Raw genomic sequence first — 15,349 nt, forward strand, 5'->3', positions numbered from 1 at the left:
TGAATGGAATAAGACTTGACTCTTTCTTTCTGCTGGTGATTTATCATGAAGGTCATGCACGTCACACATATGCACAAGCCCACTGTATACTGATAGACTGAGAAAGGTTCTGATAAAGGCTCGTGGGGCTGTTAATAAGAGCATACTAGCTGATTCACAGAGGTTAGCTGATGGCAAGGATGACAAACAGGCAATGAACAGGAAGAGTGTCTGGAAGACAACAGGAAGAAAGTGATAGAAGCTGATTGTCTGACAAAAAGTTATTAAGTTAAACTTGTTTTAAATTATTTTAATGATTATCATCAATAGTTTACACGTAATTAACCTGTGAAGATGTTGCAGACAATTACGTTTTGGTCATCTCACAGTTAGTTCAGTATTCTCCTTTCTCTCTCTTTTGGGGCTCTAGTATCTTCTGACTGGAATATCTGACTCTTACAGGCTTCAGTGTGTTAACTGTGTCTGCACACTGTTTGTTGTTGGCCAAGGCGTGTACAGCTTGCTAAAAATATTAGAGCTTTTTCTTGCTATAAAAGCAAAAAGACGCCATCAATTTAGTATTTTTACCGGCTGAAAAATAAAAACACTGAGCTAAAGGATGCTAAAACCCTGTGTAGAGCGCTGAATGACAACCTTAATATGCACAATTAGAATTCCTAATGTTCCTACGTAAGTTTAAACCCATTTTATGAATTATTGAATATAAAACATACTGAACTTGCTTTTGCAGGAGTTTATTAATAAATGACGAGTGAGCCTGCTTTTTCTTTCCACATTTCTATTCAAACACATGCCCCTTTGAAATGAATGTGTTATATCATTGTGTGAACACACTAAGCATGGGTGAGACGCACATGTTATAAAAGCAAAATTAGGTCTTACAAGTCAAAAGCTAGGGGCTTTAAATTTGTATTCAGCCTTACAGCTTCAGTGAAGGTGAGGTATATTTTAAATTAACCTGTTGTTTAGGTAATGTGGTAGAAGAGAAACAAAAGTGCAAGCCAAAAGAAAACAACCTCTTGTGACTCCACCAAAACTAACGTTTTCTTCTCTTTTGCTGATATTGGTGTTTTTTAGCTTCAAGGTTAAAGCTGGCTAACACGCTGACTTATAGCAATTAAATCTTATAAAAAACCAAAACCTCACTTCTGGCTTCTCTCAGTTTAAGCTATTCAGTTGCTACAGTTCCAAAAGTTACAGCAATGTAAATCTTTAAACAAATATGGTGATTATGGTTCACAAATACATAGGTTTATTTTATTTTTTTTATTAGTTTTTTATTACTTTAACCTCCTAGGACCTGGCGTCCACATATGTGGACATCACATTTTGGGTTATTTAGACCAAAATACTCGATTTTGCTCTACAAGGGCCTGATATCCACTTACGAGGACATTATACTGCTACTCTTCTATCGAAATTTTAAATGAATATCCTCATATGTGGATATGAGGACGAATATCCTCATATGTGGCTCTCATTTTTCTTAGAAACAAAAATTAGGTAAAAAAAAAAAAAAAATCTGCTAATTCTTTGTTTTTACATTCATCAGGTCCCAATCAGCCCAAATGTCAAAGAGAAATTAAAAATGCATGCCGTGGAAGAGTTCGGGTCTTAGGAGGTTAAAGAGCTACTATGAGGTTATCAGCAAACAGGATAATATTTACTGATGGTAGCATCCAGGGTTTTTCTGCTGTGTTATATCATATTTGTTCCGGCTAAAAATACTGCGATGAAGAGCTCCAAGTTTGGATTTGGGAGACAGAAACCTTCTCTACTTTTAAAAGATTAGGCTTAAAACTTTCCTTTTTAATAAAGCTTATAGTTAGGGCTGGATCAGGTGACCCTGAATCCTCCCTTAGTTATGGTGCAATAAAGATAGATTGTTGGAGGTTTCCCATGATGCAATGAGTGTCTTTCTTCACTTTCTATATGTTTACACACCACTCTGCATTTAATCATTACACAACACTCTGCAGTTATTATTAAACTCTGGCTGTATCTTTCATCCTGTCTCCCTATATCTCTCTATTATCGTAGGGTCTTTACCTTACAATATAAATCACTTTGAGGCGACTGTTGTTGTAATTTGGTGCTATGTAAATAAAGTTGACATGAAATGAATTGAATTGAAGAACAGAAAGACAACAATAGAACAGATAGACAATAGGAAGGAGGAAGGTTAGAAGGAGAGGAGTGGGACTGAGAGACTGGAAGAGGTGTGGTCGTGTGTGGCCTCTAAACACATTAAAAAAAAACAAGTAAAGCAAGAAAGAGGCTGCTCTATCAGGCTTACTCTCTGCACTGTCTCTGCTGCTCTTTATTGTGCTCTGCTTTCAATAGAACCACAGCGAGCTGCACTCACTGTAGGAGGCCTCCCTGGCCGCCAGACACTCCTCAAGTGCATGTGTGCGTCTGTGTTTACTTGAGTTTCCCTCCCCCACTAAGCACCTTTAGCAAGCAATCATGAGTCACATATGCCAGCTCTGAAATACCAAACACACACACACACACACACACACACACACACACACACACACACACACACACACACACACACACACACAGAGTCTCAAAAGCCTGGGAGCAACACAGTGGATACACAGTGGACCCCTCTGTTAGGGTCACCAAACTAGGACAGAATGAGAGTTTTGTTGGTGGTCTGAGGATGGCATATGCATGCCTTTACTAAATATGAGAACAACAAAAAGAAGAAAAAATGTTTCAAATTGAAGTATTAGAGGGGAAATAAGCGCATTAGTGGGCTTTATATCTTCTTTTTGACAGGCTAACTCTGTTATTTGTGTCTCTGCCTGTCTTGAGAGGCTGAGACTGAAGACTCAGAAAAAATACTAGTGTGGACAAGACTGTAGACATGACAACAAGAAGGCACGACTGTGCACCGTGCCCTTGCTGTCAGGTGAGTGATAACATAGATAAAAAGAGAGATAGAAAGAAGGACAAAACAAGGAGACACATGATAGATAAGCGTTTCTTACCTTAGTTTTGTCATCTACCACCCTGAGTCCATCAGCCGAAACCCACAATACTGCTTTTACTGTCTTTTTCCCGCTCTGGAAAGACAAAGAACATGGGACACTGAATCATTTAAACCTTTATAGACAAGTAGCAGTATTAAATTGTACTTGAAGCTTATGAGCGAGACTGTAACGCCACCTTTATTCTTGCCTGCTGTTGTGTAAAATGACGACATCCCTGGGATAAATGAGGTAGTGGAGGGTTAAGAAAAGAGAGGCGGGAGCAGCTAAAAACTGTGCCAGCTGGCACTACGAATCATTTTGCCAGAGGTGGGCACCAGGCAGCGCTAATAACACGCTCAACATGGGCCATGCTAAAAATAAACAGACTGAAAAAGCAAGGGCTTCGTGTGTGAATCTGTGTGAATCTGTGAGCGTGCACATGCACACGAATCCGCATCGGAGTTTGTGTGTGCGAGTAAGGGAAACAGAAAGTCAGAGCACTGCAGGAAATGGCTTTGAAACCCACAGCGACGCGATAAGGAGCCCCATTTTTGCATAATCCCACTGACAAAAAGAACGAGGGAGCAAGAATGAAGGTGAAGAATCTGACAATGATGGAGGGAAGAAGAGGCTAAATGATGAGGTGGAGCCAGAGTGGAACTCTGGGAGAAATATTTTAGCTTGAGCAAATGCAGAGAGAAAGATGCTGGTGTTGATAGAGAATGCTCGACATTCAATTTGTTTAAGGCAAAGGTTAAAAACTGGTTATGGACAAATCAAGTGTGTGATCATGTATGAGTTGTATAGTTTTAATGTTTTATTTGGGAACAGAATGGTGTGTATGTGTAAGTTTGGTGATGGAGTTTTTATTATGAATGAATGATGAATTTTTATGAATTATTATGTCTATTTTTATGCTTAAGGACAACAGATGGAAATTAGCCCTTGGCTATAATCTGGTATGTTTACATTCATGTAATTTTTTTTTTTTTTTTTACATTTATGTTCATTAACATGCACTGTCCTAAATAAATAAATAAATAAATGGAGCAAAACAAATTTCTATGGATTGTCTGTAAATTGTTATATAAAGTTATACAGTTACATGCCTCCCTGGGGATAAGATAGAAAATGCAGATTCAAAGCTGAAAATGTGGTACTCTAGATTTTAAAGAAAAGTGCAGTTTGATATTAGTTTGTCAAGAAAAGCAGTAGCAGAGAAATAACATGAAAACTGTGTTGTACACGCCTGTCCTTTCTACAACCTCAAGTGTGTGTCTGTGTGTGTGTGGCTGTCTGACACCGGCCAGTCTGAGTCACTCTGTTCACACGCTCCCTGTCCGAATCCAGCTTCCCGGGGGGGGGGCAAACTATGTGTTTACATGAGCATGCGTACGCCCCAGTTTCATTTTCTGCTTGCTTTTCTATGGTGACATCAGATACATATGGAATAGGACCCACCAGAGAGGCCAATTAACGGGGTAAAAAAGTAGAAAACAACAAGAAGAACAAGTATTGAACGTGCGTGCATTTGTGCATTTCTTCAGTCAATACACTGGCGCACTGGCTTTGCGCCACCGAGTCTGTAATGAGTTTCTGCAAAGTTTCTGAAGTCCTCTGGGTGCATATTTGTAACTGGCTTCCTGCAACAAAATGTACTTTTAGTAATGCAGCAAAAAGTGTGTGTTAGAAGTGTGTGTGGGTTACTCACAACTTTTAGCTTCTTCACTGCCTCCTCACATACGTGCATCCCTCTCGACTCGTCCACCTCCACCAACCCCAGGTACTGCAGACGAAACAAAAACAGATGGTTTTAGGTTTTTCCTTTCAATGTTTGATACACCAGGGCTCTTCATTTAAACTTCTTGCAGATGAAACTCATTCAGCTGGAGTGAATAGTGTGAACGCAAAAAAACAGTTGGAAACAATCAGGAAGGTCTGATCTGAGAAACACAGGCAGCAGCTGGGTTCATAAGCCGAGAATAAATCTGTAATGTAGGTAGGAGCGATGTGATAACGTATGGCTTCTAAAGTAATTACAAGTTTAAAATCAATTCGATATCTAACACGTAGCCAGTGAAATATATAGGTCCCCTTGAGACAAAAAAATTAAAAATAAAAAATTTGCAAATGTGCAATTTGTATATTAAAACAAAGTTAATACTCGGATTGTGAGCTTACTTTAATATCCACTCCTGATGTTGGAGGATGGACTTCTAAGGTTTTTGTTCTTAGTTACAGCTCAGGTTGGGGAGAGCTGGATAAAGGAACTTCACAGAGATAAATTAAGTTTTAAATTAAGTTTTGTGGGATCGATTATTTAACATCTCTCACACCCCATCACTATTTTGCTTCATTCTCATTGAATTTCAACTCACCTTTGTCCATAAAAGGATAATTAGCAACTGTGATATTATGTAGGCAACTCTGCATTACATTTAAATATATAGCACTGATTTTCATCTACTAAGTTTTTGTTGTTTTTGACAGCTATTTAAGTTATTTAAAAGGTATGAGAAGAACGAACTGAAAGAAAATATGCCAAGAAGGCAGGTTGCAAAGTGGCTTGCAGAGAAAGCAGCAAGGGTATGTATGTAAAGTAGCTTATAAGGAGTGCCTTCTATGAGACTTTCCAAAAGACAAAAGCAAACAATAAATTGAAGCATCAGCTGATGTGGGCTGGCTTGAAATCAGCAATTGTTATTAGGACTATGGTTTAGGCAGGTATCAGGAATTAGAGCAGGTCATCCACTAACTGGAACGTTGGTGGTTTGGTCCCTGTCTGCATGTCAAAGTATTGATTTGATTTGATTTTATTGATTAGCATTCAAATATCTCAATGAATACAGAACAAAGATCTACCACAAAGCAAGAAAGCATGAGACAAGGCTAATCAAAAGGTATTGGCTGAAGCATTTGCTTATTACGCCAACCCCCCAAGTATCCTTGGGCAAAATGCTGAACCTCAAAATTACTCTCAGATGCATTCACTAGAGTATGAATGTGTGATTGTTATATATAAAGCACTTATATATTAAATAAAGTGGGTGAATTAGACATGTTGTATAAAGCACTTTGAGTGCTCCAGTAGAGTAGAAAAGTGCAATATAGGAACCAGTCCATGTACCATTTACTATGAGCTGAGCTAGATTTTGTGACTTGCCTTAACAAATACTCTGACTATTTTGTGATAGTAAACAACAGGAATTATATTAGTGTCAATGTTACCTGTGAAAGAGGGGGTGTCTGCCCTCTTTTTAAAATGTCAAACAGGCTAATATTGTTAATGTCACAATGGCTGAGCTAACATAGTTTGGTCTGCCTTACACTATCACAGTTGGCAGCTGTTATTTTACTTTGCTAGCTTGCTAACTGGATATATTACTAAAATAAGACGTGTTGTTAGAGAAAAAATAAAAATAATGATGACCATTACACACAAATTGAAGTCAAAACATAAGTAAGGTTATCTAGAGCTTCATATGTTCTATAACGTAAAGTATGAGAGGCACCAGGCAAATCTTCCAATGGGCCATTTTATCCCACAGTCTTTAGTTTGCAAAAACAATGTTTCTTTCAGCAGTGAGCTGAGCTGACACGTATTCTTTTGGTAGCTACAGTTCAAATGCTTTTGAAAAGGCATTAATAGTTCGTGACTTATTTAGAATTTAAAAAACACTGAGAAAGCACTGGAAAAAAAAGATGGCTGAGCGAGCATGGAGGTAAAAACAACATATAAAGAGACAGAGGCTTTTATGCTTACATCTCTTGCTAAAGCTCTGAGCTCCACTTCAGTGCCCATCTCATCGCTAGCTCTTTGGACCATTACCATCAGAACAGTTTTCCATTAGCCTCAGCCCCACACGAAGCCTTTTCTTATACTCTCAGCTTTCTTTGTTGCCTTTATCTTTTTGCTTTGTATTTCTCTCCTGGTCCATTCAGTCTGCGGTCTTTCTTTCCTTTCACTTATCTTATCTGGTCCTATCTATCTCTCATTTCAAATCTGAAAATGTCTCTCCTTACCCTCTGTGCGCCCTCATCCCTCACCTTGTCATTTCCTGTGCTCTCTGTAATCTATAACCTTACCTCATCGTCACTCCTCTTTCTCTGGCTTCCATCTCCCTCCCTCATTCTCTCTCCAGCCCTTCTACAAATCACTTTAGCTCTCAAGGATGGCCATACAGTACATGCTCAGAACGGAGCTTGTTATCAGTAAATTGGCCCATTAATGACGGCCCTTTTTTGCATTTATGGCATGGGAGGCATTCAGCTACTGAGGTAGAATATGGATCAGTGCTTTACTACTGATGGTTCTTATAAAGATCAAAGGTCAGAGCCAAAGTATCCTGAATTGTATCACACAGCCTAACCATAGGCATTACATTAAAAAGTATATTTGCTTTCTTTAGGTACTGTAATAATATGAACAAAATAGAAATAATAGGATTTATGCTATTGTTATTAGTGCTGTCAGCATTAATCTCGTGCGTGGGGCTGGACGGCGTCAACGCATTAGCGCTGTCCAGCCCAGGCACAATCCGCGTTAACTCGCTAACAGAGATTTGCCGCGTTAATGCGGTTATGGCGTTAACATCATTTTAACGAGATTAACACTGACAGCACTTTTTTTCTGTCATATATGTCTGTCATATATATATATATATATTTATTTATTTATTTGTTTTTGTAATTCAGATAATATTCAGACTTCAAGAAAGCTGGTGGCAGCAAACAACTAGCTTAGCTTTGCATTAACACTAACAGACCGCACTGCTAAGATAAAGTGATAATTACGTGAGAATCTTGTGCACCCTTTATTGCTGAATGCATTTATACAGCACTGACTTTACTTATTAATAAGGGCCAGTCTCCAGGGCTTAAAAACAAAGCAAAGGCAAAATGCAATTCATTAAATAGCCACTTAAAAGCCCAACATTATAACAGAGATAAACATGTTTGCATCTTGACTTTAAAAAAAGGTTTTGTTTTCTTTAGGTAATTTCCCGCCCTCTGATATCTATAAGAGAGTAAATATAGCTTTCGATTGTGCTGAAAGTATTTAGGACATGGCTGATATTACTGGCATATTCGGTGCCATCTTGTCTAGTTCAGCAATCAGTTTGTGTAAAAATGTGATCTCATTTTGTGTTTTTGTGATAAGGCTATTTTAGTTGAGGCTCGCTCGGAGCAGCTCCACTAGCCAGCATCACTGCTAGCACATAAGATCTTGCCTAAATATTATCTCATAGTCTTAACTCACTTGCTTTTTCATACTTAACATTAACCTCCTAAGACCCAAACTCTTTCATGGTATGCATTTTTAATTTCTCTTTGATATTTGGGCATACTGGGATCTGATGAATGTAAAAACAAAGAACCACCAGATTTTTTTTTTAACCTAATTTTTGTTTCTAAGAAAAATGCGAGCCACATATGAGGATATTTGTTTTAAATTTTGATGAAACAGAGGCCATATGAGGACATTATACTTAATGTCCTCATAAGTGGATATCAGGCCCTTGTAGAGCAAGATTTTGTACTTTGGTATAGACAACCAAAAATGGGATGTCCACATATGTGGACGCCAGGTCCTAGGAGCTTAAAAGAAAGAAAAAAATAAATTAATCAGGCTTAGCTTAACTGAATATCAACTGTAGATACTTACCCGAACAGCAAAGTTGCATTTGCCCTTGCGTACAGCCTCCTCGTCAGCCTGCCATTGATGCGGTCTGCTGGCCTCTGGCACATAGGTGGGCTTCTTCCTCCTCAGGCTCTGACGAAGCTTGTTCATCTCCGGGGTCACGTGCTCCCTGGTACTGCAGACACAGAAAGGGATGCAAGTTTAGTTGCGGAAAACTGGAAGGCCATAGAGTATCTCTGTACTCAACAAAGGAAAAATGACAACCACCTGAGTGTCATTACCACAAGCACAGAACAATATTTTTTTTTTAATTACATTCATTTAATAGCAATTAAATAGTCAGGCACATTAAAAAAATATTTAAATGCAAAAGTGCCAAACTATAATTGAATGAAATGCCACTTGAGAGAAACCAGAGTCCTGTATTTCATATGGTATTATGAGAGAAGTGGGAATGATTTCGTTGATTGGCTGGAGCTCATTAAGTTATAATCATCTCTAACAAGGCAGTCAGTACATCAGTGCCACAAACACTTTCCATCACAATGCTCCATTGATTCTCCATTCAGACGCAGGCTGTACAAATCGCACAGGTAGAACATTAATGAACACAAAAGCACCGGGCACGCTTTCATCTCTCGAAGAAACACCAAGAATGCTGAGCGCATGCTAATCAGCACACATGTGTGCTCTCCACTCCTCCTGTGAACAATCCTCCCTCCGCTCCCTAATTAGACCATTCAGCCCGCTGGCCTGTTTAGCGCGTGCTAATTTCCCAGCATAATGAAACATGATGCCATCAAAACATGACCTGCTTTAAAAAAATAATTACTGTTTTCATTCCTCCACACTCACATCCCAGCTTCAACAGGACATCTGAAGTACAATAAAAACACCTCTTTCCTCATTTGAGTCCTTTGTCTTTATTGACTAAATTAACTGCATCATCAGCTTCCTTGTTGTCCAAGTCAAAAGTTTCAAATTGGACTAAGCAGTCAGTCTATTCTGTTTTTCTTGTCCTCAATCTCTGAACACAACTGGTCTCTTTTCTCTACACAGTATAAGGGATCTGCTTAGAGATACACGAGCAAGGCCCAGTTTGTAAATCTGCAATATCAAACCAGGAAGAGTGCTAGAAAAAAAGGCTTGCATAAAATTATTACTATAAGATAACAATATATTAGAAATGCTTATCTCATGTCGTATTCGTCCATATATCTTGGATTAATAAGAGTAAAGATCGAGCTTGTTTTATTCGCTTACCATCTGGATGATCCATAAATCGGCATTCCAGCTTTTACAGGGTAAGAGAGCACATTAATCTTACACTGAAGACATACGATGTCCATATGTAAAGTGGTGGTCTCAACACTGAAGGGCAGAACGCTTCTCTCAGCTCTACCACCACGGGGCCAAATTTATACTCAATATATAGTCGGACACGTCACTTCTCATAATTGCTGCCACCCTGATGGTAATGCTGCCAAAGACTGGTGTACCGGAAGTGTGTTTGCAATTCGCCATTCTTGTGCACCACACACACTCCCTGTGTAATGCAGAGTATTCAAATGCAACAGCTCAAGTGGCTTTACTCATGTCTGGCATGTGAGGCATGTGCCATCTGCCAAGAGTAGATACTCATACACACATACACAGACAAAACATACCCACAAGCCCATCTGCAGCTCGCCGCACATGTCGAGGTTTGTGCCGCTCATATGTGGGAAAAGTGCCAGCTGACTGGCACCTGGCACGCCCCCAGCACTGCTGCAGCAGGTGTGAACGGGCGTGAGCGAAGGGGTTACAGAGCTTTACATAACGCCTCACAGCAGAGGTAGAAGGGGGCTGGGGTGGCTTAACTCATGTCTGGCATGAGTAAAAGGACCCTGTAAATGAACAGACCCAGTAAAGGAAGTACTGGGTAAGGAATACAGGACACCCTCATATGGTCTGGGAAAGCGGGGGAGGAGTAGTGAGCGAATGGCACTGGCATCCGATGGCAAACCACATGGGAGAGACACAGAAATGAACCAAGGATACTGGGACAAGTTTTTGAAAATATGAGATAAAACTACTGGGAAAAGAGAGGAATGAAGTACTGAGGTGAGAGAAAATTGGAGTTATAACACACTAAATGATCCTGTTCATCATCCATCGTCTAGTCTTAATAAAAAGGGAATTGTGTGGGAGCAGAGTAGCTTAACAGATTCACAGGTCAGTACACTACAAGCATGAGGGCCGAAAGTCAGAGAGAGCAACATCCAGCAATAATGCAGATTTTTTAAAAATGCATTAGTAAATACATTTTTAAAAAACCCAACTGCTTATCCAATGGTAAGTAGGGTATCTGCTCAGTTATATTAAATATAAAAATGAACTGCATATTTGAGAACCTAAACATGATTGAAAACTCTTGAAATGTTGCTCGTGTTAGGTCGCGAGTGAATTGACTTATTTTATTGGTCCCTTAAAATTCCAAACCCTATACGAATTTAACACATATATAAAATTTGGTACACACGTGTCATATGAGACACAAAAAATTCCTCTTGGATCCACGCCCTGGACCCTGAAGGAAGTTCTCCATTTTGAATTTCTACATGAAGTTTTCATCGGCGGTTTCACATATTTTATACAGCAGCATCACATATAATGAGTGGATGTTTCTTATTCTGGATTCAAGAGAAGTTCAGTCCACACAGCTGCAATAATTTTAGCTGCGCCTTGGTCTCCCTCTATTGTTTTCTCTAGTGTAACTTTAGCGTTCACTAACCTGCTGCTTGCTGTAATTATTTAATGGAAAGATAATATTCATTGGTATCAGTTTTCTCATCTAAGTCAAAGCACTAAATGAACTCATCCAGGCTACAATGAAAATACATGTGAACGCAGGTTGATGGGCTTTCTCATGATGTGCACCGTGGCGTGAAATGAACAAAACTATCTGGTAGTAAACACTTAATGATAGAGAGACACATTAGGGCCGTGAAACTGCCAAACATTGAAATGGTGAAGTCGTTGCATAGCTGTGACCTAGCCCTGCAAAACTAGAACCATCTGCAGTGAGGGGGAAAAAAAGATGAGAGCCAGACAGAGGGGGTGGGTTGGCGAGCATCAAAATAAATCTATAAATCAATGGCACAAATTAAATCCCACTCCCTTTATGAACCCACGCAAAACTCGTAAGCACTTCAGTGTAGCCTACACAAACAAGGGGCCCGGTGCCAAAAAAGCACATAGTTGTTCCCAGTTTAGTGTTTGAGTTTGCAGCCATCTGGAATGTATTGTTGGGGAGATGGCAAGCAGGACAACTTACGGTCATATGATGTTATGTCGTGGAAATTTCTTTCACCCGAGCCGACCTCCTACTCTGGTCCTCCCTATTCCTTCTTCTTAACTGTTACTTACACTGCAGATCTCCTCTTGATCAAAAAAGATGCGGAGACAGGCGCAAAAACGAGCCCGAAGCTAAACGTCTGCAGCTCTGCCGATGCGAATGTGAGGAAATAGGATTCACAGGGCTGACTTCAGTGTGAAGAGCTAGCCTACACGTACAGACTAATAAATGTGGTGAAAAGAATTTTTACATCTTGCTCCGGCTTAAGTTGGTATTTTAATTGTGAGATGGTTGGTGGTTATTAACAGCATGCGTGCGTGGGATTTACTATAATTATCAGTAATAACAGCACGTTCCCGAATATATGTATATTACAAATGTCTTGTATTTGTCTCACCTCTGTATTAACAACACATGATCTGTGTTAAGACTGCTTGTGCGTCCAGCTGCGTTTTGTGCCTGCCAGATGTGACTCCGATTGATTTCTTTGGCACAATGCCTCTCTTTCACACACACACACACACACACACACACGTACGTAACGTCCCTCCCTGATCCAGATGTTCCGTGTTCAACATCGGCCCAGAGATTTTGGCAAAATGGGACATACTCCTCCCTCACACATCTCCTCAACCAGATGCTCAAGAAAAACACAGCTCAAACAAGAAGGGGAGTAGGGGTGAGAGCGGTGATGTTACCACACACACACACACACACACACACACACACACACACACACACAATGACTCACTGCCACCTCGTATTACGGAAAGCCATATGTGTGTGGAGCTCCAAAGAAACTAGGAATGGACATAGAGAGGTGGAGCAAGTCTCCAGTGTGTGTGTGTGTGTTTAAGCGTGTTTATCTTTGTGAGTGCAGTAACAGAGTATTGCCTTGGCTTAGTCATCATAGTGCTGACCACTTTATCTGGACACACTGTACCCACTCTACTAAAGTCCGGCTTTGGCTCTTTGGCTGTGCAAATAAGACGCTGAGGTGTTTCGCTAAAGCTGCGAGTATGACTCACAACTTTAAAGTCATAGTGGAATGGGAAAGTATCAAAGGTCTCTATTACCACAGCAGCATGCAGGAGCGAGAGTGTATTATACTCTGAAAAGATGGGTGGGTTATAACCTCCACAGTGGGTTAACAAATTACAACACATACATTACTGGTCCTAAACTCAGTAATCACATTGTAATTGCAAACAGCCATGTCAGTTGTGTTACATAAGTTCGAAATGATCTGCATAATGGTTGGATTTTTGATAACTCTTTAAACTTGCTTTTTTTTAAGCACGGCCAACAAAACATGAATATTACTTACGATTTTTTAGTCTAAACACAGATGTGTCCCTACAAAGTTCAGCTCATGCATGTTATCCTATTGGCTCAGTCACACTAGAGTAAAAATAGGACAGCAACCTCCTTGCAATTAGGAAAACTCGCACCGGTTTTCTGGATATTGCAGTAAAATTTTTTGGGACAGATTCACAAGTAGTTGGAGCGACAGACTGGTTCCCCAAGAAGATGACCATGCTCCATCTGAACTCCATCTTATCGCTGTTTTATGACCGTCTTGATCCACCAAAGTGACTCTGAAAATGCTAACTGACTGTGAGTGCTTGCAGACACGATCACCATCTGCAGAGCAGCCACATCAACGGCAAAGATATCGCAAGTGCATTGCACACTTTCGTAATAATTTAGTTTTCCCAAGTGTGACTGCAGCATAATTAGCATAGTGTTTGTGCAATATGCAAGCATTCTCAAGTTTATGAGCTTAGAATGTTTTCCTGCCTTCACGATTCCCTTCAGTGTTAAAGAGTATAAAGTGTAATAAGTGCAGATACTATCCCACAGCTGAAGTCCTACGTATTTACCTTTGAAAAGGAATTTCTCTGCTAAGAAATTGTAATATGGTGGTGTTGGGTCGGCAGCCAGCTTTTCTGCTCCAAACCAAAACAATGAAAACATTACCCTAATAGGTAATGTTTGCATAAATCAGCAAACACATCGGGTGCAGGCACATTATGCTGACACGACGCGCACACACGCAGTAAAAACTGACCCAGTTTGTGGTCCCTGTAGACTTCACACACTGACACTGAGTGACCCACATAGAGACACTGACACATACTACCATTACTATTATCCCCAAGTATGTCTCTCGGTGTCTCATACTCCCTGAAAGTGACAGGTGGTGTGTGTGTGTGTGTGATTAAAGTATAAAGGAGTGTGATGCAGCGGACATAAACCAGGGCACTTGTATTTAGACTGAAGTTTGTCCCAGGACAGGATGCAGTGCAGTGTTTTATTAATCTAAGCAGGACTATGTATGTTTATGAGGGAGAAGGATACAGATACAGAGAGTGTGTTTTGTGTGTCTCTAAGCCTTTGTTACTTCCTGGAAACAACTCCCTCCCTGCAGGATTTGTGTCAGATGGAGCAAACAATCTCCAATAGTTTACTGCTTTGTAATACTTTGAATTCCTGCACATTCACATGCACAAAAATACCATTCTCTGTGCTAAACTGGGTATTACCTGAATGCAGTTAGTTACTACAGAAATCTTGGACATGGTGACCCATTAGCGACCTCTTAACCAACGCAAACATTGGATCCCACCTCGACAACAAACTACAACAACTAAAGCCTGGCCAGTATTTCCAGCTGCTATTAGCTATTTGCTGATCTATTTGTGTCACCATTTATAACAATAAGGGGAAATTTAAAAAGTAAAGAGTGTTTACGATGCATATTTTGTACACCAGGCCACCCTGCAACTAGGAACACTAAAAAAAAAACCACACAAAAAAAACCACACACACAAGAACTAACCGATCCAAGCAGAGTTACGCAGACTGTCATTGAATAAATAGGGAAATCTGTTTTTGAATGTGTCTGAAAAAATAATAATCGGACGATACATATCAGATTATCGGGTTTTAAAATGGCCAAATATTAGGTTTTAATCATAACACTGCTAAATTAAATATTTAAACTTAAACTTTCACATCCCCAAAGTCTTTGCATTTCAAAAACTGAGAAAAAAGAACAGCAACGCTTGTCAGAAAAAGAAAGAATCAGAGCTCAAACACTTGTAAAAACTTAAAATGTACAAACTGAGTTTGCGCTCCCTCGTCTGAAGCTATATGAAACATTTATACCCTAAGGTGTAGTAGTTACTGCGAACAAATCTAAAGCAGAGCCTCTCTGGGAAGAGCAGATACAGATCAGTGGAATGCTGTATACACTGTGGAGGCAGCTTTCCTGTAAGCGTGGAGGTTTAAATGCATCAAAACTGCTCCCTTCTGTCGAGATTAGGAATTTGTACAGGCTGATGTACAGTGGCAGCTGAAGCAGAGCCATGTGTTAAACCATCAGCC

At 39.9% G+C, this 15,349-nt stretch overlaps 1 protein-coding gene across 6 annotated transcripts in view; it reads right to left on the reverse strand.

The window, feature by feature from the left end:
• The window catches only part of numbl (NUMB like endocytic adaptor protein), a 64,781-nt gene that overhangs the window by 10,637 nt on the left and 38,795 nt on the right, over positions 1-15,349 (reverse strand). For 5 of the 6 annotated variants that reach the window (XM_040024167.1, XM_040024165.1, XM_040024169.1 and 2 more), the window contains 3 exons: positions 8,647-8,797; positions 4,693-4,767; positions 3,000-3,074 (listed from right to left, as the gene is read on the reverse strand). In XM_040024167.1, the coding sequence (XP_039880101.1) occupies positions 3,000-3,074; positions 4,693-4,767; positions 8,647-8,772 (276 nt within the window). In that variant the 5' untranslated portion in view covers positions 8,773-8,797. Of the gene's footprint in view, positions 1-2,999; positions 3,075-4,692; positions 4,768-8,646; positions 8,798-9,885; positions 15,348-15,349 lie in introns of those variants that run through there. The other variant, XM_040024150.1, reaches the window with a different exon arrangement.

The sequence above is a fragment of the Simochromis diagramma genome, unplaced genomic scaffold (assembly GCF_900408965.1).
Source record: "Simochromis diagramma unplaced genomic scaffold, fSimDia1.1 OVJJ01000348.1, whole genome shotgun sequence".
NCBI lineage: Eukaryota > Metazoa > Chordata > Actinopteri > Cichliformes > Cichlidae > Simochromis > Simochromis diagramma.